Source organism: Labrus mixtus, chromosome 20, assembly GCF_963584025.1.
Source record: "Labrus mixtus chromosome 20, fLabMix1.1, whole genome shotgun sequence".
NCBI lineage: Eukaryota > Metazoa > Chordata > Actinopteri > Labriformes > Labridae > Labrus > Labrus mixtus.
The window spans coordinates 20,630,495-20,652,710 of record NC_083631.1 but is presented as its reverse complement, the minus strand read 5'-3'; the positions used below and the strand labels follow the sequence as shown (position 1 = coordinate 20,652,710).

Genomic DNA, 22,216 nt, shown 5'->3' with positions numbered 1-22,216 from the left:
AACCCGTTTGTGTGAATTAGCCCAACACACTTTCAACAGTAAATCGGTACAAAACAGTACTTAACATAGTACATAGTCTTAACTCTTCAGATTACATGTTTGACTTCCCTCACAGCGCCACCCGCAGGACAAACTACATCTTCTATTTGTTATTTAGCATCCAGTGCTGTCCAAAACCATTATGTAGAGACAGTTAGATTACTATCTTGCTCTCTCTTTTTGTATCAGGTATTTTACATTCTAGAAGTAACAGAAAAGCTGTGGCTCAAAGTGGGGTGATGTGACAAAAGTGTTTGGTTTTTGTCAAGACTCTTACTGGCTTCATCTCTGCAACTGAGGCAGGTAAACAAAACATAACAACAATCCAGGCATGAGGAAATAAAAACATTGATCATTTTCTCAGTAATGCTAAAAGATTAAATTCATTTGATGTTTGCTTGATTGCTTAGTTAGTAAAAATATGATCGTACCAGTTTCTTTGTGCCACACAAAACATCACATAATATCTGAAGATTTTTCAGGACACCTGTACACCATAACACTCGTGTTGTTCTCATATTGTTTCTAATACTGACTGAACTCACCATAAACAAACTGTGAGAACCACCAAAAACCAAAGAATATGCAAAGCCTTTACAGTTAAGACATTACAGCAACATTCAGGGACAGATTGCAGCCTGCACTGATTGATACTGGGAAACTACGCCTCACCATGGTTGAAGAAAGTGAAAGCATTCTCTACAGCTGCCTGCTTCCACGAAGTCACATGTTTTACAGAAACTTTGCTGCAGTACAGCCGTCAAGAATCTGTGCAGCAGTCAGACAAAATACTTTCAGTTTGGACATTATTTAAACACAGCTCATCGTGGGTTTGGCCTCAGAATCTGTCTGAACTTCACTCCAGCAACAGGTAAGAAACTCGTTCCTTTTTCAATATTTGCTTCTCATGCTGATCATCTTTCTAAGGGCATATATGGGACTTCCGGTTTTGCGGAGGATGGAGTATAGGCGCGGTTTTCTAGCTGCCACTTTTAACCTTTAATTTCTTACCATAAACCCTATTTCTCGTACTGAAACATCTTGTATCCGAGATATAATTTAAAGCAACGGAATATACGGCACAAATATGTCTAAGTCTGGGAAACAAACAAGGAAAGACCCAGCTGCATATTATTATTTATTTATTTATTTATAATAAATCATATGACTACAAGTATTAATACATAGCCTACTGTCCAGTGTATATTACGCGCACATTAGAGAATGTCTGCGTGTCTCCGGTGTGTCTGGAGATTGTAATCATTAATGAGGAAACGCTTTTGTGCCTCATGCTGAAATAATCAACGTGTCTGTTCGATCGTTTCAGAAGTTGTAGGAATAATTCAGCGAAATATAACTAAAATCCGCCATCAACATATTTCATACAGTATCCTGAGTGTTCTGTATTCAGTGACACAAAGCAGAGAAGTTAAATGAGCCGGACAGAGTTCAGGCTATCTCAGAATAACAACTGAAATCTGCCGTGTAAATACCAACACACTAGCCTGCTAGCGCATCTGACTCGTAAAGGGAATGAGAGCTGACACTCTGATTTGTTAAATGCACACTCAAAACACACTATGTATTCTATAATAAAACCACATGATCTATCCGCTCCGCGCTATGCGCCCAGATTGTGCGCTGCGTAAAATCCAAAATATAGTCGGACATGCCCAAAATCGCCGTGCGCCACGCGCTTTTGAACAACGCGCTTTAAAAAGACAGAGAGGGAGAGGGATAGCAGTTTCCTGTAACTTATGTTTGATAGGTGCTTGTGCGGGAAATGTCAGCCCATGTCTTCAGCTGTGGAGAGTCTGTGCTGCAGAGAGGCGGGTGCCTTCTGGGCGTTGGTAGAGAACCTTACCCCCAGACCAGACATAACATGCCTGACACAGCACCCAGGTTCTGAGGCTTGCTGTCTGAATCCCTTTGTCCTGCAGATAGCATACATGACCTTCAGGCAGGAGCATGGTCCCCTTCAGGCCAGTAGACTTGAGAATGTGTGGGGCAGAAACAATCTGCAATTCTGCTGACTTTTATTATTTTATTATTGTAAATGAGCTTTGATTGCTCAAAGCATGTAGATACAAGTTGAAGACATTACTACAACTCAGACTGATTTTCCGATACTTTAATTAAACAAAGAATTCCCATATCTATTACCTTTGTCAATACATTTTCAATTGTGTAAATAATAGGACTATCAAGTTTAATTGTAAATATTTTGTCCCTATCCCCAGGCAATACCGTTACACAGGTTAACGGCAGGTGATCCGCTGGGCCTGTGGCATTCTGGGAAGGCACATTACCTTCCTGTGTTGTGTGTACCATCAGGAGACAGTGTCCAGAAGAGGGGGGATTTATAAAGTCATCATTTGGAGGACAATTAGAAAAATAAATAAACACAATCACAAAGTGTCTTACCAGTTGAAATCTTTTTTTAAAGCTGTCGTGACCCGACTCAGGAAGTCACAACAAAAATGGGAGACAATACCAAGTTTAAATAATTCTTTATTAAACCAGACTAGACCAAATGAAATATTTACAATATAATGTGTGGAAGTCAGTAAAGTCAGTAGTGTGTGATGTGCATGAGTGGAGTAAGTCTGTGTGTAGGTCTTGTGAAATGCAAACATAGCAAAAGGTAACTTAGTCTAACATTCTCAAACAAAATGGAGTATACCTGTGGAGAAGGTCAGATAAGAGAGAGCAGAGAGAGAGAGTGTGTGTGAGACTGCAGGAGCTGAAAAGTGGATGGCCCCACTCAGTTGTAGGTTATATGCAGGCATGTTTCGGTGCAGCATTGGCTGGTTCTGCCAAAACCACTCCTACCCACAGAACGCACACACCTAGGAGATAAACATGAAAAGCAGAACACAACTTTAAACAAAGCTTTAGTTCACACAGTGAGTCGATTAAAATAAATGAAATGATCCTAATTCTATCAAAAACATAGAAATTGGCATGATGTTGTTCAAAAGAGATCAGGCATATTTGGAGGCATATTTATGAGACAGCATAAAATCCAATGTTCTCCAATGAAACAGCTTTGCCAAAACAAAGTCTACATTTACAGGGCTCAGTATTATACGTTTTGACGTTTCGTCTGAGATGTGTAAAATCAAATATATCTGTGTGTTTGTAATAAATTACGGTGTGTTACAAACCTCACACTGAAAGTTCAGACGTGGCTTATGATCAGTTTATAGATTTTTAATAAACAGAGCAGGGAGGGTGACGCGCAGATGAGCAGACAGAAGGATAAGCACTCTGTGCACATAGGAGCGGTTTGGACAGCATCAGTGTGTTAACAGAGACTGCAGTCTGCCATGCCATGTAGTAAACATACTTTACTGGTAAACCAGTAAACCGTAGAGAAGATTATCAATTTAACCTTTAGGTTTTTGTCCGTGCGCAATATGAGCTCTGACACGTTCCCCGACTTGCTCGTATAGCTCTCTCTCTCTCTCTCTCGCCTATTATAAACAAGGTCCAGACTGTTTTAGTTACGGACAAAAACAGTAATCACACATACCGGTGTAGGCTACTACATCTATACATCACATGTAACAGGATTAAATGTAGCTCTAGCGAAAGTTCAGACAGGAAGATTATATTTTGCACACTCGTGTTATTGTTTATTATCATACCATGTCAAATCACTCCTCCACGCATGCTCACTCATAACTTCTCGTAATCATCACCTGGTCACATCTATCCAATAGCACTGCTCCACTCCCTCATTGTTAGCCTATCACATTGCTGCTGTCTCTTTTAAAAATGGCTTTCTCTTCCACTAGTTCATTCATGCCATCGTTATGAGCGACTTCAACCCATCAGATGCGAGGTCAGACGTTCACGTTATCGTTTCAATCTCGGGGACCCTCAGCTGCAGTCTCAACGCCGATCTCCACCTGATACTCTGTGGCTAACTCAATACAATCAATCCAGCCAAGCAGCCAGTCCTCGGGGAAAAAACAACGCATCAGCCTCCGCGGCGCAGCCTCTCTCTGGTAGAGAAAAACAGTCTATGGCAGGCAGAGCCGGCCCTAACCATTTTGGTGCCCTAGGCAAGATTTCAGCCGTTGCCCCTTAAATTGCAGACAGTTTGACCACCAAAGACAATATTCATCCACTTAAGAAAACTGGCTTACAGCTTTATATGTAACATAATTTCTTTATTTTAAAATAAAAAATACTTATAAACAAACATGAATAAAATGGTTATAACTCTAATATTTCTTGTAAATAAACACAAAATATAATAAATACAAATAACTAGTGTAACAGAGCAAACAATATCAAACAGTGCAGGGAGCAGAAGTGGTCCCAGACGGCCCAGGGACGGCAGGGGATGGTTTTAAATGTTTTATGATTGCATCTGGAGAGAGAAGATGAGCATTTGTTAAACAATCTGCATTTTATAATATAGTGTGAAAACAAAATATTATTTTCTCTTCAGAGCAGTACAGAAACCTCAACATAGTTTTTCATGTGAGCCCCAAACGTTTTCCTTAAAGCCAGACCTGCAGGATGCACACAGATCTATTCAGTGAGGACTTCATGCACAAAATGTCTTAGACATCAATACTCTAAAGGCAAGAGCTTAAAACTATTAATTAAAAAAATAAATTAAATAAACATTTTAATCGACGAGGGTGAAAGCTAAGTAAGTACACAAAGATGTCAATAAATACATAAGTAGGTTTTGTTTCTCAAACAAAATAAGAACAAAAGAAAAAGTGTATTACTTACACTGGTTATTTTCTTAACATGAATAATCTTAACCTAATAAAAGTACAGTGGAAATAACTGATGTTAACTCGAGGTAGGAAACACGGACGTTACTATCGTCCATCCATAACAAGCTATCTTAAATACAACAGATAAATTGATCCGTGCAGCACGTTACCTCTGTGTCTTTTTCACATTTTTCCTCTTCTTCTTCTTTTTCGTCCCTGGGCTCCCGAGGGCTTTGTTGTTGTTTTTTACATCACGGTCATTTATAAACGTGATATTAATCCGTACGGTCAATGTCACTCACTTGTAATAAGTCGCCTGCCCTCCTCCTCCACAACGAGCAGGTAACGAGCAGCTGTGTTGTGATGAGCTGCGTCAAGCAGGAGGCAAGAAAATAGAGCCTTTTTAAATGTGATAGTTGTGTTTCCATGGCTTCTTTTGGCTCATTACTAAATAAAAGCATGAAAATTATATTATAGAAAATTAAATAAATGATCTGCCATTTTACTATTTATTGGTGCACTGGTAAACATTTCAGCTGAGAGAATCCATTTGATCTCTGGTTGACTTCATCGTGAATTTATTCAGTCTTAGCTTATTTCTGCAATGCTCATTGTTCCTATTCATTCTATGTAGCTTAATCATAACAACCAACTTATTCTTTTAATTTAAGTACTGTCTGGTCTGGGGAATTGCTTACATTCATCTGCAAGTGTTCGCTGGCCTATTATTTTAACCTAGCATCTTTTTCATCTACTCTTAAATATTTTTGTTGTACTTATTCTCTTTAATTTAATATTTTCTTGTTTCTGTCTTTTGCAGTACATCTCTTCTAAAGTTACTCTGCTCATAAGGATGCTGGCTACACAGCTCACCCCAAGCAACCGGGGCATAGCTGATTCTGAATCAATGCTGGCAACGCAAGCAAACTGGGTATAGCCTTTCTAAATCAAAACTAGCAATGCATTTCCACCTAAGCAAAAGGGGTATAGCTGTTTCTAAATATATGCTAGTAACACATCTCCACGCAAGCAAATGGGGTATAGCCGTCTCTAAATATATGCTAGCCACGCATCTCAACACAAGCAACCGGGGTATAGCGTTTCTTAAATCTAGGCTAGCAACGCATCTCCATGCAACCATTCGGGATACAGCATATATAAACCAAGGTTGGTTACACCACTGCTAGGTGTAGGTTATGGAATCTGTGGTTATGCTTCTTGAATTGATTTGCTGATCATGGAGTCATTTATCAGCGTGCATTTCATTTACTGTTGCTGTTTTTGTTTGTTTCATTTTAGCAGATAAATACAATTTATTCATTTATCTCGGCCGATTCAAACCTGCTCGGTGAGTATCAAACTATCATCTGCTCGCACCCTATCTTTTTTGGGGGATTTATTCTGCCAACACTCAGAATTGTCCTTCTCAATACCAGCAGGGCATAGCTGTTTCTAAATCAATGCTGGCTTCGTATCTCATCACACATAAGCGGGACATAGCTGCCCAGAGCAACTGCTGGGAGTAGTCCTATGGAATCTGTGTTTATGCGTATTTTGGTTCATATGTGTGTCGTCTGCTTTTCATGTATTCATTTGTCAGCAAAGCATTTGGCGTATCCTCATTATTGTTGCCTAACTCAGAATTATTATTATTATTATTTTTTTTTTCAGATTTAATTCTGATTTAATGAATTGAGTGATACACGCAAAACTCATTCATTCATTGTTACAGTTCAGCATATTTTGCAATCTGTTCAATCCTCTCAATCAGTAATCCGTTTATAATATAGCAATCACTAATGGCTACACGTTTCATTCTTTGCCATGCTAATGTTTTTTGCTCAGAATTCATGGTCTCGTGAATTTGAATGTCCTTAGGTCCAACGTTGAATTGTGTATGGAGACATCAGTTGGCAAATCAACAAATTATTTCATCATTGTCAGTGTTTCCTTTTTGTGCCTTTATTGTAGAGATAGGATAGTGGATAGTCGGAAATCAGTCATTTAAGGATACCTTTCCTTTAAAAGTAACGCATGAACACCAAGATTCCTTCAAGTGTTTGTGTCGGCGTGTCAGCGCACCCTTAGCACCCCTAGGCTAGCTTCTTCCCGTGTCCCTGATGCTATGTCACCGCTAGCTTGAAGGCTTCGATGATATTATTAATAATTATGTATTAAACAAACATTATTCTACCTATTGAAATCCGTTTATCCACTAATCTGGAGTCGGAAAACAAAACCCAATACTTCCGGTGCTCAGCTCACGTTTCCGTCGGGCTGAATCTGACAGATCTTTGTTTACTTCTGCCCCCGGGAGCCGGGCTAGCTGCTGCTGCTGCTGCTGCTGCCGGTGACCCTGCCCGCCATTAGTCTCACCCGGTCCTGGCTTCGGTATCCCATCCTGAACTCCATCATATCGCCAGGCACATAATCTTTCTACCAAAAATGAGCACCACAGACGACAGCGTTTTTGTGACAGTTCACAGATGCAGAAATAAAGTCCCGTCTCTTCAACTGCACAAAGCGAATCCAGGCACGAAAGCTAACTCCATGTTTCTTCCTATTAGGGAAACATTATTTAAACAATATTTAACCATCTTAATGACTGGTCAAATTAAATGTTATACAATGGAAGAAACACAATAAACACGACCCGAAACGCCCGTTCTCACCCACTACCACCTACTGCACATTGGATCAAAGCAGAGTCAGAGAACGCGAGTCCCCCATTCTACGTCATATGACGCGATGTTGAAAAAAAGAGCGTTCTAAACAGCTATACTGAAAACGGCCACTTTCTCCTCTAATTTTTTTGCCCTTTTGTGTTGTATAACACATCAAATCAAACATTGACTTATTCTACAACCTTTATCAGACAATGTTAAGTGTTAATTTACAAAAAGATTTAACCTGCAATATGCTCTTTAACAGCAGCTCGTATATCAGACCTACTCGAGCAGCACCGAGCAGCGCTAGCCTTGGACTTCAAAACATCGTTTGCTAACTTGGACACGAAACTTGACCAGATTCAGGCCACGGTTTCGGCACAGGAAAGGCGTATCACCGATTTCGAGTCTAACGCGGAGGAGGTTAGCCAACGTCTAGAGCAACTAGAAGCTACATGCGCATCACTTCAGGGGGACAACAAGCTCTCCGACTTGGAGGGACGAAGCAGGAGACAGAGTATTCGCATTGTGGGCTTACCAGAGTCTGTCGAGGGCCCCGGCCCACCGCCTTTTTCTCACAGCTTCTCCTCGACATTTTTGGCGACAAGGTGCTCACTTCTGCCCCGGAGCTCGACAGAGCCCACCGCAGCCTCGCACCTAAACCTGGACCTCAGGAGAGATCCCGTCCTGTCATCATTCGCTTCCATCGCTTTCAGGTGAAAGACTTGGTAATGAGGGAGGCACGCAAACGAGGTGACCTGTAGTATGATGGCCACAAAGTCCGCTTTTACGAGGACTACATGGCAGATGTTTTGAAGCAACGGGCTGAATATAAGGATGTTATGGCCAAACTTTTTAAAAGAGGACTCCGACCATCTCTGCTCTTCCCAGCGAAGCTGCGCATTACTCTCCGGAATGGTGAGAAAAAGTGGTTATCGTCTGTGTCTGAAGCCGCCCGCTGCATACAGAATTTGGAACAGAGCTCCTCTACTCCACCATGATTAACATGTAAGAGATTAGAGAAATAAACGGACATCTGTTAGTAAATAATTGGACATTTGAGCTGTCCATTTCTCTTTTTCCGCGATCTACTCTGGTTTATATGCCAATCAATATAGCTGGCTGCACATGTTCGGTTTCCTGCCACACATTTTATCTTGATCAACACTTGTCAAAGTAAAGTGCATGGGTAGCTAATTAATACAGATGACCAGCTAATGTAGTCCTGAACTACGTTTTTCTGGTGTTATAATCGAAGTAAACAGGTAATGTTCAGGTTCAAATTTAGGTTAACCTGTGCTTTATTGATGTTGCTTACTTAGCTTATTCAGGCGTTTATCTAATGGTATTCTGATGTTATAGGGTTAACTGTCTAATGTATTAGTGGGAAATAGTTAAGTTAGGAAGTACTTTTTTGGAGTGGTTGTTTTAGGACCTGGTGAGGTTTCTGACATTTGGTGTTCAGAGCTATATGTGGGGACAGATGTGGGAGAGGGGTTTGTGGGAGGTCATTTTTTGTTTGTTTTATTTTCGTTTTCTTGTCTTTGCTTCTCAGATAATTTTACTTTTGCATTTATTTTTGTTTTCTTTCAAAGCTACTCATCTCAGTCACTCAAGTCACACTAAATTGGCCCTAAATGAAGGGTAATCTCAATTTCATTAGCTGGAACGTTAAGGGGTTAAACCATCCAGTGAAGAGGTCCAAAGTCTTTACTCACCTAAAACAGCTCAGAGCTGGGGTAGTGTTTCTCCAAGAAACTCACTTACGTGACTCTGACCAGTGGCGTTTGGGGAGGGGCTGGACCGGGCAGTTTTTCCACTCAGACTTTAAGGGGAAGGCAAGGGGCGCGGCTATCCTTATTGATAAAAATATTCCTTTTGATCCCATAAATATTATATCAGATAAAAACTGACGCTTCATTATTGTCTCAGGCAAACTCTATAATAAGTCAGTGGCACTGGCTAATGTGTATGCTCCAAATATTGATGATGCACAATTCTTTAAAAACTTTTTTTCCCAACTCCCTGATCTAAATACTCATTCGTTAATCCTTGGAGGGGATTTTCATTGTTTCCTGGATGCAGTGCTAGACCGTTCCTCTCCAAAGCTCACTGCTCTTAGCAAATCTGCCAGTTGTAGAATATTCTTTCTTTTCCCACGTTCACCTTACTTACACCAGGATTGATTATTTTTTCATAGATAATTCTTTTATTTCAAATCTCAAATCCTGTAGCTATGGAAGCATTATTATTTCTGATCATGCACCCATAGTTCTTACCCTGGCCTTCCAAGACTTTGATATAGCAAGGAAGCAGCTTATGGATGAGAGTTTTTTGACACACATATCCAACCACATCAAAACATTTCTAAACACCAATAAAACACTGGGAATGTCCAATAAAACAATTTGGGAGGCCATGAAAGCGTATCTGAGAGGCGTGATTATATCATTTGCAGCATATAAAAGAAAGTGCTCAAAACAAAAACAAACTGAAATTGCTAGTCAGATTTTGGATCTTGATAAACAGTATGCGAATTCACCCTCACCTGAACTGTATAAGAAACGTTTAAAACCCCAGACCGAATTTAATGTTCTTACATCTCATCTGGTTGAGAGCCAATTACTTCGGAACAGAAGCAACTTTTATGAATGGTGAGAAATCAGGAAAATTGTTAGCCAATCAACTGCGGGGTCTGAGGGCGAAGCAGCTTATTGCTGGGGTACAGACAGACAATGGGTGTGTAACATCTGATCAGAAAGCAATCAATGAAAAGTTTCGAGTTTTTTACTCCAGCTTATATAATTCAGATTGTACAGCAGATAAAGATATCATGGATAACTTATTTAGTAATTTGGATGTACCATCCATTTCTCAAGAAGTGAGGAACAATCTAGAAGCACCTATCACCCAAGGCGAAATTACTGCTGTAATATTATCCATGCAGGCGAACTCCCTCCTTCATTTAACCAGGCCTGCATATCTCTTTTGTTGAAAAAAGATAAGGACCCACTAGATTGTGCCTCCTACAGGCCGATATCATTGTTAAATACGGACGTGAAGATCCTTGCTAAAGCTCTGGCTCGCAGGTTAGAGGATGTCCTCCCCTCCGTCATATCCTCTGACCAAACTGGGTTTATAAAGAATCGGCATTTGTTTTTCTATATTCGTCGGCTATTCAACATTTTGTATTCCCCCAAACATGGTGAGTCTGAATGTCTTCTCTCTGTCGATGCTGAAAAAGCATTCGACCGAGTAGAATGGGACTATCTCTTTATGACACACGGCTCTGTTTTTTGTCTTGGATTAAACTACTTTATACCTCTCCCTCTGCCTCTGTATTAACTAACAACCATCACTCAAAATATTTCATCCTAAACAGGGGGACACGGCAGGGTTGCCCTCTTAGCCCGCTCCTTTTTGCTATCGCCATAGAGCCGCTTGCGATAGCTATTCGTAAAAACAGGAAAATACAGGGGATATACAGGGGAGGAGTCGAGCACAGGGTCTCTCTTTATGCAGATGATTTACTCATTTATGTTTCGGAACCAGCGTCGTCCTTACCGGAAGCCCTCGCCTTATTTGAACTTTTTAGTCAGTTTTCAGGATATAAAATACATTTTAATAAAAGCGAACTCTTTCCAATTAGCAAAGAAGCCCTGAGACTTGACATCACTAACCTTCCATTTAAGGTGGTGACAGACCTTTTCTACTATCTTGGAATCTGTTTAAATGTAATTTCCTATGTTTATTTGACCAAGCTAAACAGATTTTGTCCAAATGGTCCCCTTTATCCCTGTCTTTCATTGGTAGAATAAATTCAATTAAAATGACGCTTCTTCCAAATTTTTTGTATCTTTTCCAATGCCTCCCAATTCTTGTCCCAAAGACCTTTTTCAAATCTCTTGATTCTTTAATCACGTCCTACATCTGGAACGGGAAGCGCCCTCGATTACGTAAAGCTTTTCTTCAACAACCAAAGCAGACTGGTGGAATGGCTCTACCTAATTTCCAGTATTATTACTGGGCAGCTAATATTCGCTGTATGATGTATTGGGTGCACACATCTGGAACCGTCATGTCCTGTCTGGGTAATGATGGAGGTCTATGCTAGTGCTCCTATATCCTTGCCCGCCCTACTGGGTGCTGCACTTCCACTAGCCTCTGATTTTCCTAATAGTAATCCCTTAGTAAAACAGTCTCTGCACATCTGGACCCAATTTCGAAAACATTTCGGACTGCAGACCTTTTGATTGCAAAGCCCGATTGCAGCTAATCACCTCTTTGTCCCTTCGACTTCTGATGGTGTATTCAAGATTTGGCACAATAAAGGCTTGAGATGTTTTGATGATCTGTTCTTTGATAATCAGTTTGCATGTTTCTCTCAATTAAGTGACGTCTTTGGTATCCCTAGAACGCATTTTTTTTTTTTTTTTACAGATTAGGTATTATGTACAGGGTTTAATTCCACGGTTCCCTTCTAAACCAATGTCAAAAGGGATAATGTCTAACCTATACAACCTTATTTCTAAATTGCACTGTCCCTCTATGGCTGCTATCAGAATAGCTTGGGAATAGGACCTAGGCTTTACTTTTTCGGACAACATGTGCAGTCTTCTTCCTTGTGTGTTATAAATGACCGTGATGTAAAAAACAACAACAAAGCCCTCGGGAGCCCAGGGACGAAAAAGAAGAAGATGAGGAAAAATGTGAAAAAGACATAGAGATAAGGTGCTGCACGGATCAATTTATCTGTTGTATTTAAGATAGCTTGTTATGGATGGACGATAGTAACGTCCGTGTTTCCTATCTCGAGTTAACATCAGTTATTTCCACTGTACTTTTTTTAGGTTAAGATTATTCATGTTAAGAAAATAACCAGTGTAAGTAATACACTTCTTTTGTATCGTAGGCTATGTTGTTTGGGACACAAAACCTACTTTTATATTTATTGACATCTCTGTACTTTCACCCTCGTCGATTAAAATGTTTATTTTCCTCCTCCTGTTGTCATTAATAGTTTTAAGCTCTTGCCTTTAGAGTATTGATGTCTAAGAGCATAAATGCATTTTGTGAAAGAAGTCCTCACTGTGGACTCAATGTGTGCATGCTGTAGGTCTGGTTGAAGTCATCACTGTGAATACATATGTATATATACATATTTAGAGTCCACCATAGCACTGAGACTGCACTAGTTAAAGTTACAAACGATCTACTTCTAGCTTCAGACAGGGGACTTCTCTCTGTGCTCGTCTTGTTAGATCTTAGTGCTGCTATACAGACTAGAACATTTACTTGGAATTACAGGGACTGCTTTAAGTTGGTTTGAATCCTACTTATCAGACCGATCTCAGTTTGTACATGTTAATGATAAGTCCTCTATGCACACCAAAGTTATCCAAGGAGCGCCACAAGGTTCAGTGCTTGGACCAATTCTCTTTACATTATATATGCTTCCTCTGGGAAATATTATGAGGAAACAATCCATACAGTTTCATTGTTATGCAGATGATACTCAGCTTTATGTATCAATGAAGCCCGATGGCACCAGTCAGTTATGTAAGATAGAAACGTGCCTTAAGGACATTAGGACCTGGATGACCAGAAATCTTTTGCTACTTAACTCAGACAAGACTGAAGTTATTGTGCTAGGCCCTAAAAACCTCAGAGAGACTTTTTCTAGTGATGTGACTGTCCTTAGTGACATCAGCCTGGCATCTAGCACCACTGTTAGGAATCTAGGAGTTCTATTTGATCAAGATACGTCCTTTAGCTCTCAAGAACAGCCTATTTTCACCTTCGTAATATATCGAAGATCAGGAATATCCTGTCGCAAAATGATGCAGAAAAACTAGTTCATGCATTTGTTACCTCCAGGTTGGATTATTGTAACTCTCTTTTGTCAGGGTGCTCTGGCAAATCGCTAAAGACTCTTCAACTGGTCCAGAACGCTGCAGCTCGTGTACTGACTAGAACTAGGAAAAGGGACCACATTATTCCTGTGTTGGCTTCTCTGCACTGGCTCCCTATACAGTCTAGAATAGAATTCAAGATCCTTCTTCTCACTTACAAAGCTCTAAATGGCCAGGCACCATCTTATCTTAAGGAGCTACTAGTGCCGCACTGCCCCTCGAGAACATTACGGTCCCAGAATGCAGGCCTACTAGTGGTACCTACAGTCTCTAAGTGTACTATGGGAGGCAAAGCCTTCAGTTATCGGGCTTCTCTCTCTCTCTCTCTCTCTCTCGTTCTCTCTCTCTCTTTCTCTCTCTCGCTCTCTCTCTCTCATATTACTGCATGTATCTATCTGTAAATCTCAGTCACTAACCACCTACTTTCCTGGGAGCTATTGAGCTCTCTTAGGCTCCTCGAGATCGTTAGTTGACGAAATATTAGTGTTATTACCATTTTATAAGTGATGAGTATTTTTTATTTTTTAAATAAAGACATTCTGTTAAATATAAAGCTGTAAGCCAATTTTCTTAAGAGGATGAATATTGTCTTTGGTGGTCAAACTGTCTGCAATATAAGGGGCAACTGCTGAAATCATGCTCTGGCAAAAGCACTAATCAACGATTATTCAAAGCCCATTATTATTTACTATCTCAATTAATTGAATTGGACTGAATGTCCCAAAGTCTGCTTTAAATTCAACCAAAGAAACTGTCCTTGGATGGTTTTGGATGGGAACTTAAAGTGTGTTGTTATTCCACTTCTCACTCTCTTCTTTCAGATTTTCTTTCTATTAGCAAGATCAGCAGGACACAGAGATCTCCACCATGTCCACTGCAGACCAGCTGCTGGAGCAAATGTTCTCCTGGATCGAGCAGAGGGAACAGTGTGCAAGGAAGCTGAAGAAGCTGGCCCAGGAGCTTGAGTCACTCAGAGAGAAATGTAACGCCAGTGAAGTTGTTGGCAGTTCAGTGGCAGTGGTTGGAGCGGCATGTTTACTTGGAGCCGGTGTGGCCACTCTGTTCACCGGCGGTGCAGCTGCTCCATTGTTAGGTTTAGCGGGAGGAGTGTATTCAGGCGTAGGTCTCGGCATATCTGTGATTACTAAAATCACTGAGCACCTCTCGTCAAGCGACACCATGAAAGACGCAAAGAAGATAGAAAGTCAGAGCAATGAAATTACCCAAAAAATCCAGAAACTGTTCCAGAAGCTGAAGGAAGAGAGGCAGCAGGCGGGATCCTTTACAGGCCCTGATGATCTGGACCGTCATGTCATGACTGAAATCTTGGGAGCCATGGCCAGACGAAGTGGAATGCATCCTCACTTCATCATGCAAATGCTCCAACGGCCCAATTTATTTTTTAGTGCAGGAGCAGGCAACATAGGGCTCGACCAGAGAGTCTTTAACCCTGAACTGATGGTCGGACTTGCTGGTATTTTATCATTTTTCACACTGACAGCTGGTGGGAAGGAATTTCAATTTCTGTTTGCCAAAGGAGGCCAACAACTGTTCAAAGAAGTCTCTAAAACTGGACTTAAAACAGCCCTTAAAGGAGGTGCCATGGTAAGATGAATTAACTACAAAAAAATTATTAAAGTACATAATGCTCAACAGTGTTACATTGCAATGTATATCACATTACTACATGAAACAATTCATGTATATGTTGGTTTATTATGTTAAAAGTAAACCATGTCTTGATTCTGTTCATTGTCAGGCTGTTGGGGGAGTGATTGGAATCGCGTTTGAACTTCCTGAGGCAATCAACCAATGGAAAGACCTGATTGAGAAGAATCATGTGACTGAAGCGAGCCAATCACTGAGAGATACAGCTAACGACCTTGAAAAGATCAGCCGCACTCTGAAGGAGCAGCTGGATAAGATCAAGTATGATATTTTTGTGATTCTCCACATAGACTCTCACAAACTGTTTACATGAAATATGTTTATGAAGAGTTTGTAGGGTGCAGTAAGATCATATAGAGAAAGATGTGAATAACTACAGCATAACCGATCAGTCCTCCTGGATTACTTGGACCAAAAAATGCCTAAATTTGCAGCAGGTTTTTTTTTTTAAGTTGAAATGCAAGTGTGGATGTTTTGAGGGAGTTTTTATTGTAACACATTACAAATCCACTTTGAGTGACTGAGAGAAGTGCTCCCTCTAACGGCTGAGCTAACTGTTTGTCTTCTGACATCAACAGTCAATTTTTCATGTCGAAATGCCAAACTGTTAAAGAATAAATAAAAAAATGAAGTGAAAGATTATGAAAAAGACATTTCTGCACTGCACATGTCCATTTCAATACCATTCAAGTGCACATAGTAATTTACACATAATTTCAAAGATTTATAAATTATATTCAGAGTTATTTAGGATGCTGTGCGGTTATGAAACCATTGATTATTGACAGGGAAATTAATTAATCACTATTCAAACACTTTTGAGATCAGCGCTGACTCACATCAGTAACAGAGCCTCTGGTTGGTGGAAAGTGTGAAGGACAGCCTCTGATTGGTAATTAGACTCAACACAGGGCTCCAGAAATGGCAAGGTAGATGTTTAAACAGCTTTCAACATGGAAAAATAATCACAAGGAGGCATACAGAAGATTTATTGTTATTGATTGATTCACTGTTATATTGTAGATCTAATGGAATCAATATTTTATGAAATGAATTGGTGACATGCATGGTGTAGCCTTTGGGAGCAATTGGGGAACTGGTCAAGTCTGTGAAGATTGGCAAAAACTGCAGAGTGGTGCAATCACATGCACCCTTTGCAGATACCTTGTTGCCAAAAAGCTCCTAGAAAGACAAAGTTTTTTTTATTTATTGGAAAATTGTGACTAAGATGCCCCTTTTGTCATTTTCCTCCAACAGAAAAATGTTTAAGGAGTTTGAAGTACTGAAGAGCTGCATTGAAAACAGCAACAGGAGTCCTCAGCAAAAGGAAGACTTCATCGAGATTGTTAAAAGATATTGTCAGGATCAAGCCATCTTGTCATGGCTGTTAAAGAATTATGAAACTGAGATCTTCTTCAAACTCCTGGACATATTTTATTATATAAAACAAATGTTGGAAAAGAAAAAGGAGAAGACAGACCGAGAGAACATCGACATCATCTTCGTAGCACATGGATCAATTGAAGAGCCCCTGATGCCAGCCAGCACTCTGCTCCCTCTGTCCACAATCGAAGATGTGATCCTGTATTCTCCCTGGAACTCTTTCATTGATTCAAAATTGGCGTATGGTATTATTAAAGGAAGCCTACAACCTCATCACAGGATCTTCGGCTGTGCACCACCTTGTCGCTGTCAAAATTACTTAAACCATCTGCCCACCAAACTGCCACCATACTGGAACTCAATGAAGAATTCTGGCGCAGGGCTCATCCCAAACATCTTCATTGAACCTCTGAAATCAGTAGACCCAGCATGGAACGGTGTGGTGGAGCTACGAGGATTATATGGTCAACCTGGGACAAACCGAGTCTTCATTCCATACAAGTTCCCGATGAAAATCCCGTTCTATGTTGTCACTCTGGCCCTGTCCCTGGTGCTCTTTATCTTTCCATTCAGAGCAACTGTCCACCTCGCAGCATGTCTGGGTAGATCCTCACAAGAAACGCTGTCTGGGCAGGTCGAGAACCTCAACAAGCAGTATTCATGCACTGTCGACGGCACATACATGTCATCCACAGACAACATGTTTTCTGAAGATCCTGGACTGTACAGAGCCTTGCAGGCTTGGTTTGATCAGTAGGTCATTTTAGTGTTAAAACTACAGTGGACCTGAAAGATCAACAGACCAGGAACACAAAGAGAAAGCTGAAGGAAATTTAAAAACAAAACATCCGGACAACACATGCAAATTATTTAGGTTCCGAAAAGGGCAACGCAACCACAAAAGATTTGCGAAAATGAAAAAATACAAGATCACAACCAAAAATGATGATTTAAAGTTTTAGTTACTTCATTTAAATGCTTGAGTATCAGCATTCTGTAATCTCTTTTTAAAGAAGTCATTCATAAGAAAATCGGTTTCCTTTGTTTTGGTTTCATACCATTGCAGTATTTTTTTTTTTAAATATTTTTTTGGGGGCTTTTTGTGTCTTTAATGGAGAGATAGGACAGTGGATAGAGTCGTAAATCAGGGAGAGAGAGAGTGGGGAATGACATGCAGGAAAAGAGGCCGGAGGTGGGATGTGAACCCGGGCCGCCCGCTTGGGACGACAGCCTCCATACATGGGGCGCGAGCACTAACCATTGCGCCACCAGCGCCCCATAGTCTACTATTTTTGTATGTTATGTTTCTACTGTAACTTGTAATAATTGTGTGATATACTATATAATGTTTCATGTGTGACATACTTAATATGATATAAAACTATGTTCAGGGGTCTAACATTAGTGATTAAAATGTACTTAATTGATCCCCGCAAGGGGACATTTCTGTTTTTACACTCTGTAAGTCATTCAACACACACATAGGCTGAAATATTCACACACATGCACAAACAGGATCCTATGGACATGCACTAATGGAGAGATGTCAGAGTGAGGGGGCTGCCCACAGCGGGCGCTCCTGAGCTGGTGGTGGGGAGGGGGTTTGGTGCCTTGCTCAAGGGCACCTTGGCAGTGCTCAGGAAGTGATCTGGCACCTCTCCAGCTACCAGACCAACTTCCATATTTGGTCCGCACCGTGACTTGAACTGGCAACCCTCCGGTTCCCAACACAAGTCCCTACAGACTGAGCTACTGACACCCCAATCATGTAACTGAAGGCTAACGCTCCTACATGATGTTGTCAATAGCTAAAGTATTTTTTTCTCATCTCTCAGACGGTGAGTCATTTCCATCACTTACTAGTTGGTTTCCTATTAAACCTCTGTACACATTTTTGTTTCTCAACCCAAACCAACCACGATCTTTTCTTAAAACAGACCAGATCAAATTGCGCCTTTTAGCACTTTTACCACCACAAACAAAACTGTCATTTTCTGGTGAGGTTTAGGCAGAGGCGCTGCTTACCAACAAGCAAGGCAGGCAACTGCTCTGGGCCACGGACCAGTAGGGGGCCCCAGAGGGCTGACAAACAATGACAGTAGGAAACCTCCCTAACGGGGTGCCATTTGACAGCACTCCCTCTCCATGCCCTGCTATCTTTGCATGCATTTTTGCTATGAAAACTAAAGTTAGTCGATGAAATTGAAGAGGAATTTTCTGTATGGGAGGGAAAAAAGAGGAAGACGAGTAATCGTTGAGGCACTGGCAGACATAATGGTGAATAATGCTGGTTGGAAGGTCCCCCAATACGTTTTTGCTTAGGGCCCCGACAGACTCTAGAATTGCCACTGGGTTTAAGAAAGAGTTATCATCTGGACCCCCGATCTAAGTAGATTTCTGTTATTCGACATCATTTGTATCCTTGTTTAAGTCAATATAATGTAGCTCCATTTAGTTGTGCAAACTTTCAGTGTAAAATGTAATGGTAAAAAACTTTTATCCATCACATTGATTAACTATGTTGATTTAACTAAACTATCTTAACTCTTATCAAGACTGTATTCATATACTCTGTGATTAAAACTATGGTTAATCATGTACTTAGTATGTTAAAGCTCATATACATGGTATAGAAATACTAAGGAAATTGTGCGCAATATATATTGTAAATAAGCATCCAGGAAAGTGTTATCAGGTAGTGCCAGGCAGCAGCTGCTCCCTTGTCTGGGTTTTCTCAAATTTGTACATAAGGGCTAGAGGTTATCGGGGTATGACGGAGGATTAGGGCCACGTTTAAATTTTTGTTTTATTTTTTTAAATTTCGAGATTAAAGTCATAAATTTACGATTTTAATCTCGTAAATTTACGATTTTAATCTCGAAATGTATTTATTTTTTTATTTTTTTTACGTGGCCCTAATCCTCCGTCGTATCGGGGGGCTACGTTTCATCATCTGTAACCTGTAAGAACAAGACAATTGGCTCTGCGGGACTTTTGGAGAATTCCGATCTGGTGCAGCATCAGCATCTATTTTGTGGGAAACTGTTGTTTCCAGGCAAATGTAAAGGTTCTTTTCTTCTTTTTTTGGACAAATGTCTGATCAGGACTATGATCTGGGTCTTCCTTTTCCTCAGCCAAGACCCTGGGTTGTACTTCAGGTTTCTTTGGTTGGGTTTGCTTTGTGCCTGAACATACGTTTCTTTAAAACAGCCTGTAATATTAATCCACTTGAGGCCTGGTTCATTTGAGTTTCATCAGATGATGTATACGAGAATCTTGCTTTTTATGTCAAACAATCTGACTAATCTTGTCTTGATTTGTTTCATTTTTATTTTTCTGTTCTGTGTATTTTTGTGTCACCCTTCTTTTTAAAATGGGGTTCAACCTTTTGAGTTTGATCAGTTTTACTAATGTTTATGTTCAATTTTCACAGCCTGAGATCATTTTTCTTTAGTCAACCTCTTACACAGTTATATTGCATGTTTTTTTTGTATCCAATTAAAGATGAATAAAAGCCTCTTTTTGAAAATTCACCCTGACTACTCATACCTGCCCCTTGCTTCTTCCCAAACTGCTTAACTGATATTAAGTCTAAACAGAAAGTTTATTTCTTAATCTACATGTTCTCTATCAAACTTTGACATGTCAGCTAAATTCTCAAAAAAAGAAACAAAAAAAAACAAGAAAGGTAAACAAGGACAAATACTCATAATAGTGTTAACTATAACTTAACTAATGAAGAAGAGCAATATACTGTACTTTGGCTCATTACTGGGATATCAATGATTTATATTTATTTTATATGTGCTTTCATTTGGGACCAAATATTTATAATATCAGATTTAACAGATACAGTGAACACACATGTTGTTTCACGAAATGGAAAATCCTTGGCACATCCATTTCAGGTGTGTATGAGAGCAATCTGTGATGTGTCCATCATAACTTGGTGAACTCCTGCACACCGTCTAACTTGCAAACAAACATTTACTTGCCACGTTTCAGTACTAGACCATCATCAGGCAAACAGTTTGTTCAAATGGGCTACACATCTTAAACAGAAAGTGATTACGTCAGCACTGAGTCCACAAATTAACAAACTGATAAACATCACAAAACAAACAAACGCATATCAAAACAACTGCCGGATAACAAGAGGCTAAAGAGGCTAAATTACATATTTTTGTAGGCCAACCCGGAAATTGCATCGCCATGGGGTCTATTCAGAATTCGCCTATGGGATTTTTGCATTGGATTATGGATCATTGCAGATAAAAAGCTCCGTGGCAAACACACGTTTCTAACTTACTCCCAGGTTTTAGGACTCATTCCTGTGGCGCTCTATTCATACATGTCAATTCATAATTTTTAGTTCAGGGGACACCAAAGGTCCCAAAAGGTAAATTATAATCCACACACAAAATCAGAAACGTTCCATTAGACACAAAGCTCAAAATAGTGCGCTAATTACATCATTTTCTTCATCCTTAGTTAACAACATCAAACAAATAAATTGATATATTTCACATATGGTAGCTTGGTAACTCAGATGTATGTTTTCCTGATCTTGGTCTTTTATTGTCCTGAGTCAAGAGGTATTTTTTCATATAGGTCAGTGGTCACAGAGTCAAGACACGCAGAGGAAACACAATGGGATGAAAACCTACTATTTACAATGTTTAAAAAAAAAAAAAGAAGCTATGCAGCAACACTGTGTATTAGAAGGTGCACATTGTGCTAGGTAAAAGTAAATATTTTACCAAATCATTTAAATAAAACGAATCATAAAATATAGAATTCAGTTTTTTATAATCTCGTTAAAAGGGTGTTTTCATTTTGTGCTCGAAGTTGAGGTGGAGTCGGGCCGCCCCAGATGTCAAACCCAGCAAGAAATCCACCTCAGTTCTTTAAGAATCAGTAAGCTGTATAACTTCTACTTTTAGCCTTGAGTGTCATAAGCTGTTTGAACACCAGCTAGCAGCAGAGATCAGTCATTCAGATTCTACCTCAGACAATCAAACAAGTACTGTAGACTATATATAAATTATATATATATATACATCTGAGCGTGACTTTCTTTACCTTGACGGTATGACAGAATATTTTAAAGAAGGGGCTCATCACAGTGTTAAAGTAACGGGTTAGCTGTGGCTGAAAGTGGGGTGATGTGACAAAAGTGTTGTTGTTTTTTTAATAAACATATTTTATTGCCATTTTAAGGTTTTGGAACACACAATGACATCCTACAAATTTCCTATTGAGCCACCCATCCAACCCCTCCCCCTGCCACTCCACCCCCACAATGACAATTCCACCAATAAGACACAACAACTAAAAACAGTACTAATAAAATAAATTAAACAATAAGAGGTACATTGGTGCAAAATCAATAATACAGAAATACTAACATAAATAATAATAGAGTAAAAATAATACTAACACGTGCAATAAAATAAATGAATAAAATAATAATAATAATAAGATTAGTCCAATTCTTTTCTCCTCTTTTCAACCCCCCCCCCCCCCCCCCCAAATATCAATCAACATAATCAATCAGGGGCTTCCAATGACTGTAAAATTTGTCCGTCGAACCCCATACTGAGAATTTGATCTTTTCCAACTCTAGAAAAGACATTGTATCACGTAACCATGAAGTAGGTGAGGGGGGCAAAGGTTTCTTCCTCAATAAAAGTGATCTCCGACGGGCTATTAGAGAGGTAAATGAGATTACGTTTGCTTGTTTCGCTGATATGTTTTTGCCAGCTTCAGGTATACCAAATATAGCAATCCTCGGGGATGGTTCTAT

The 22,216-nt window shown here is 39.9% G+C and overlaps 1 protein-coding gene across 1 annotated transcript; it reads left to right on the top strand.

Moving 5' to 3' along the window:
• Window positions 1–768: 768 nt before the first annotated feature.
• Window positions 769–17,287, top strand: LOC132954127 (uncharacterized). Its single transcript, XM_061026595.1, has 5 exons — window positions 769–910; window positions 2,280–4,052; window positions 14,181–14,964; window positions 15,119–15,288; window positions 16,285–17,287. The coding sequence occupies exons 3-5, from the start codon at window positions 14,227–14,229 to the stop codon at window positions 17,165–17,167; spliced, it is 1,791 nt and encodes a 596-aa protein (XP_060882578.1). The 5' UTR covers window positions 769–910; window positions 2,280–4,052; window positions 14,181–14,226; the 3' UTR covers window positions 17,168–17,287.
• The last annotated feature ends 4,929 nt before the right edge of the window (window positions 17,288–22,216 follow it).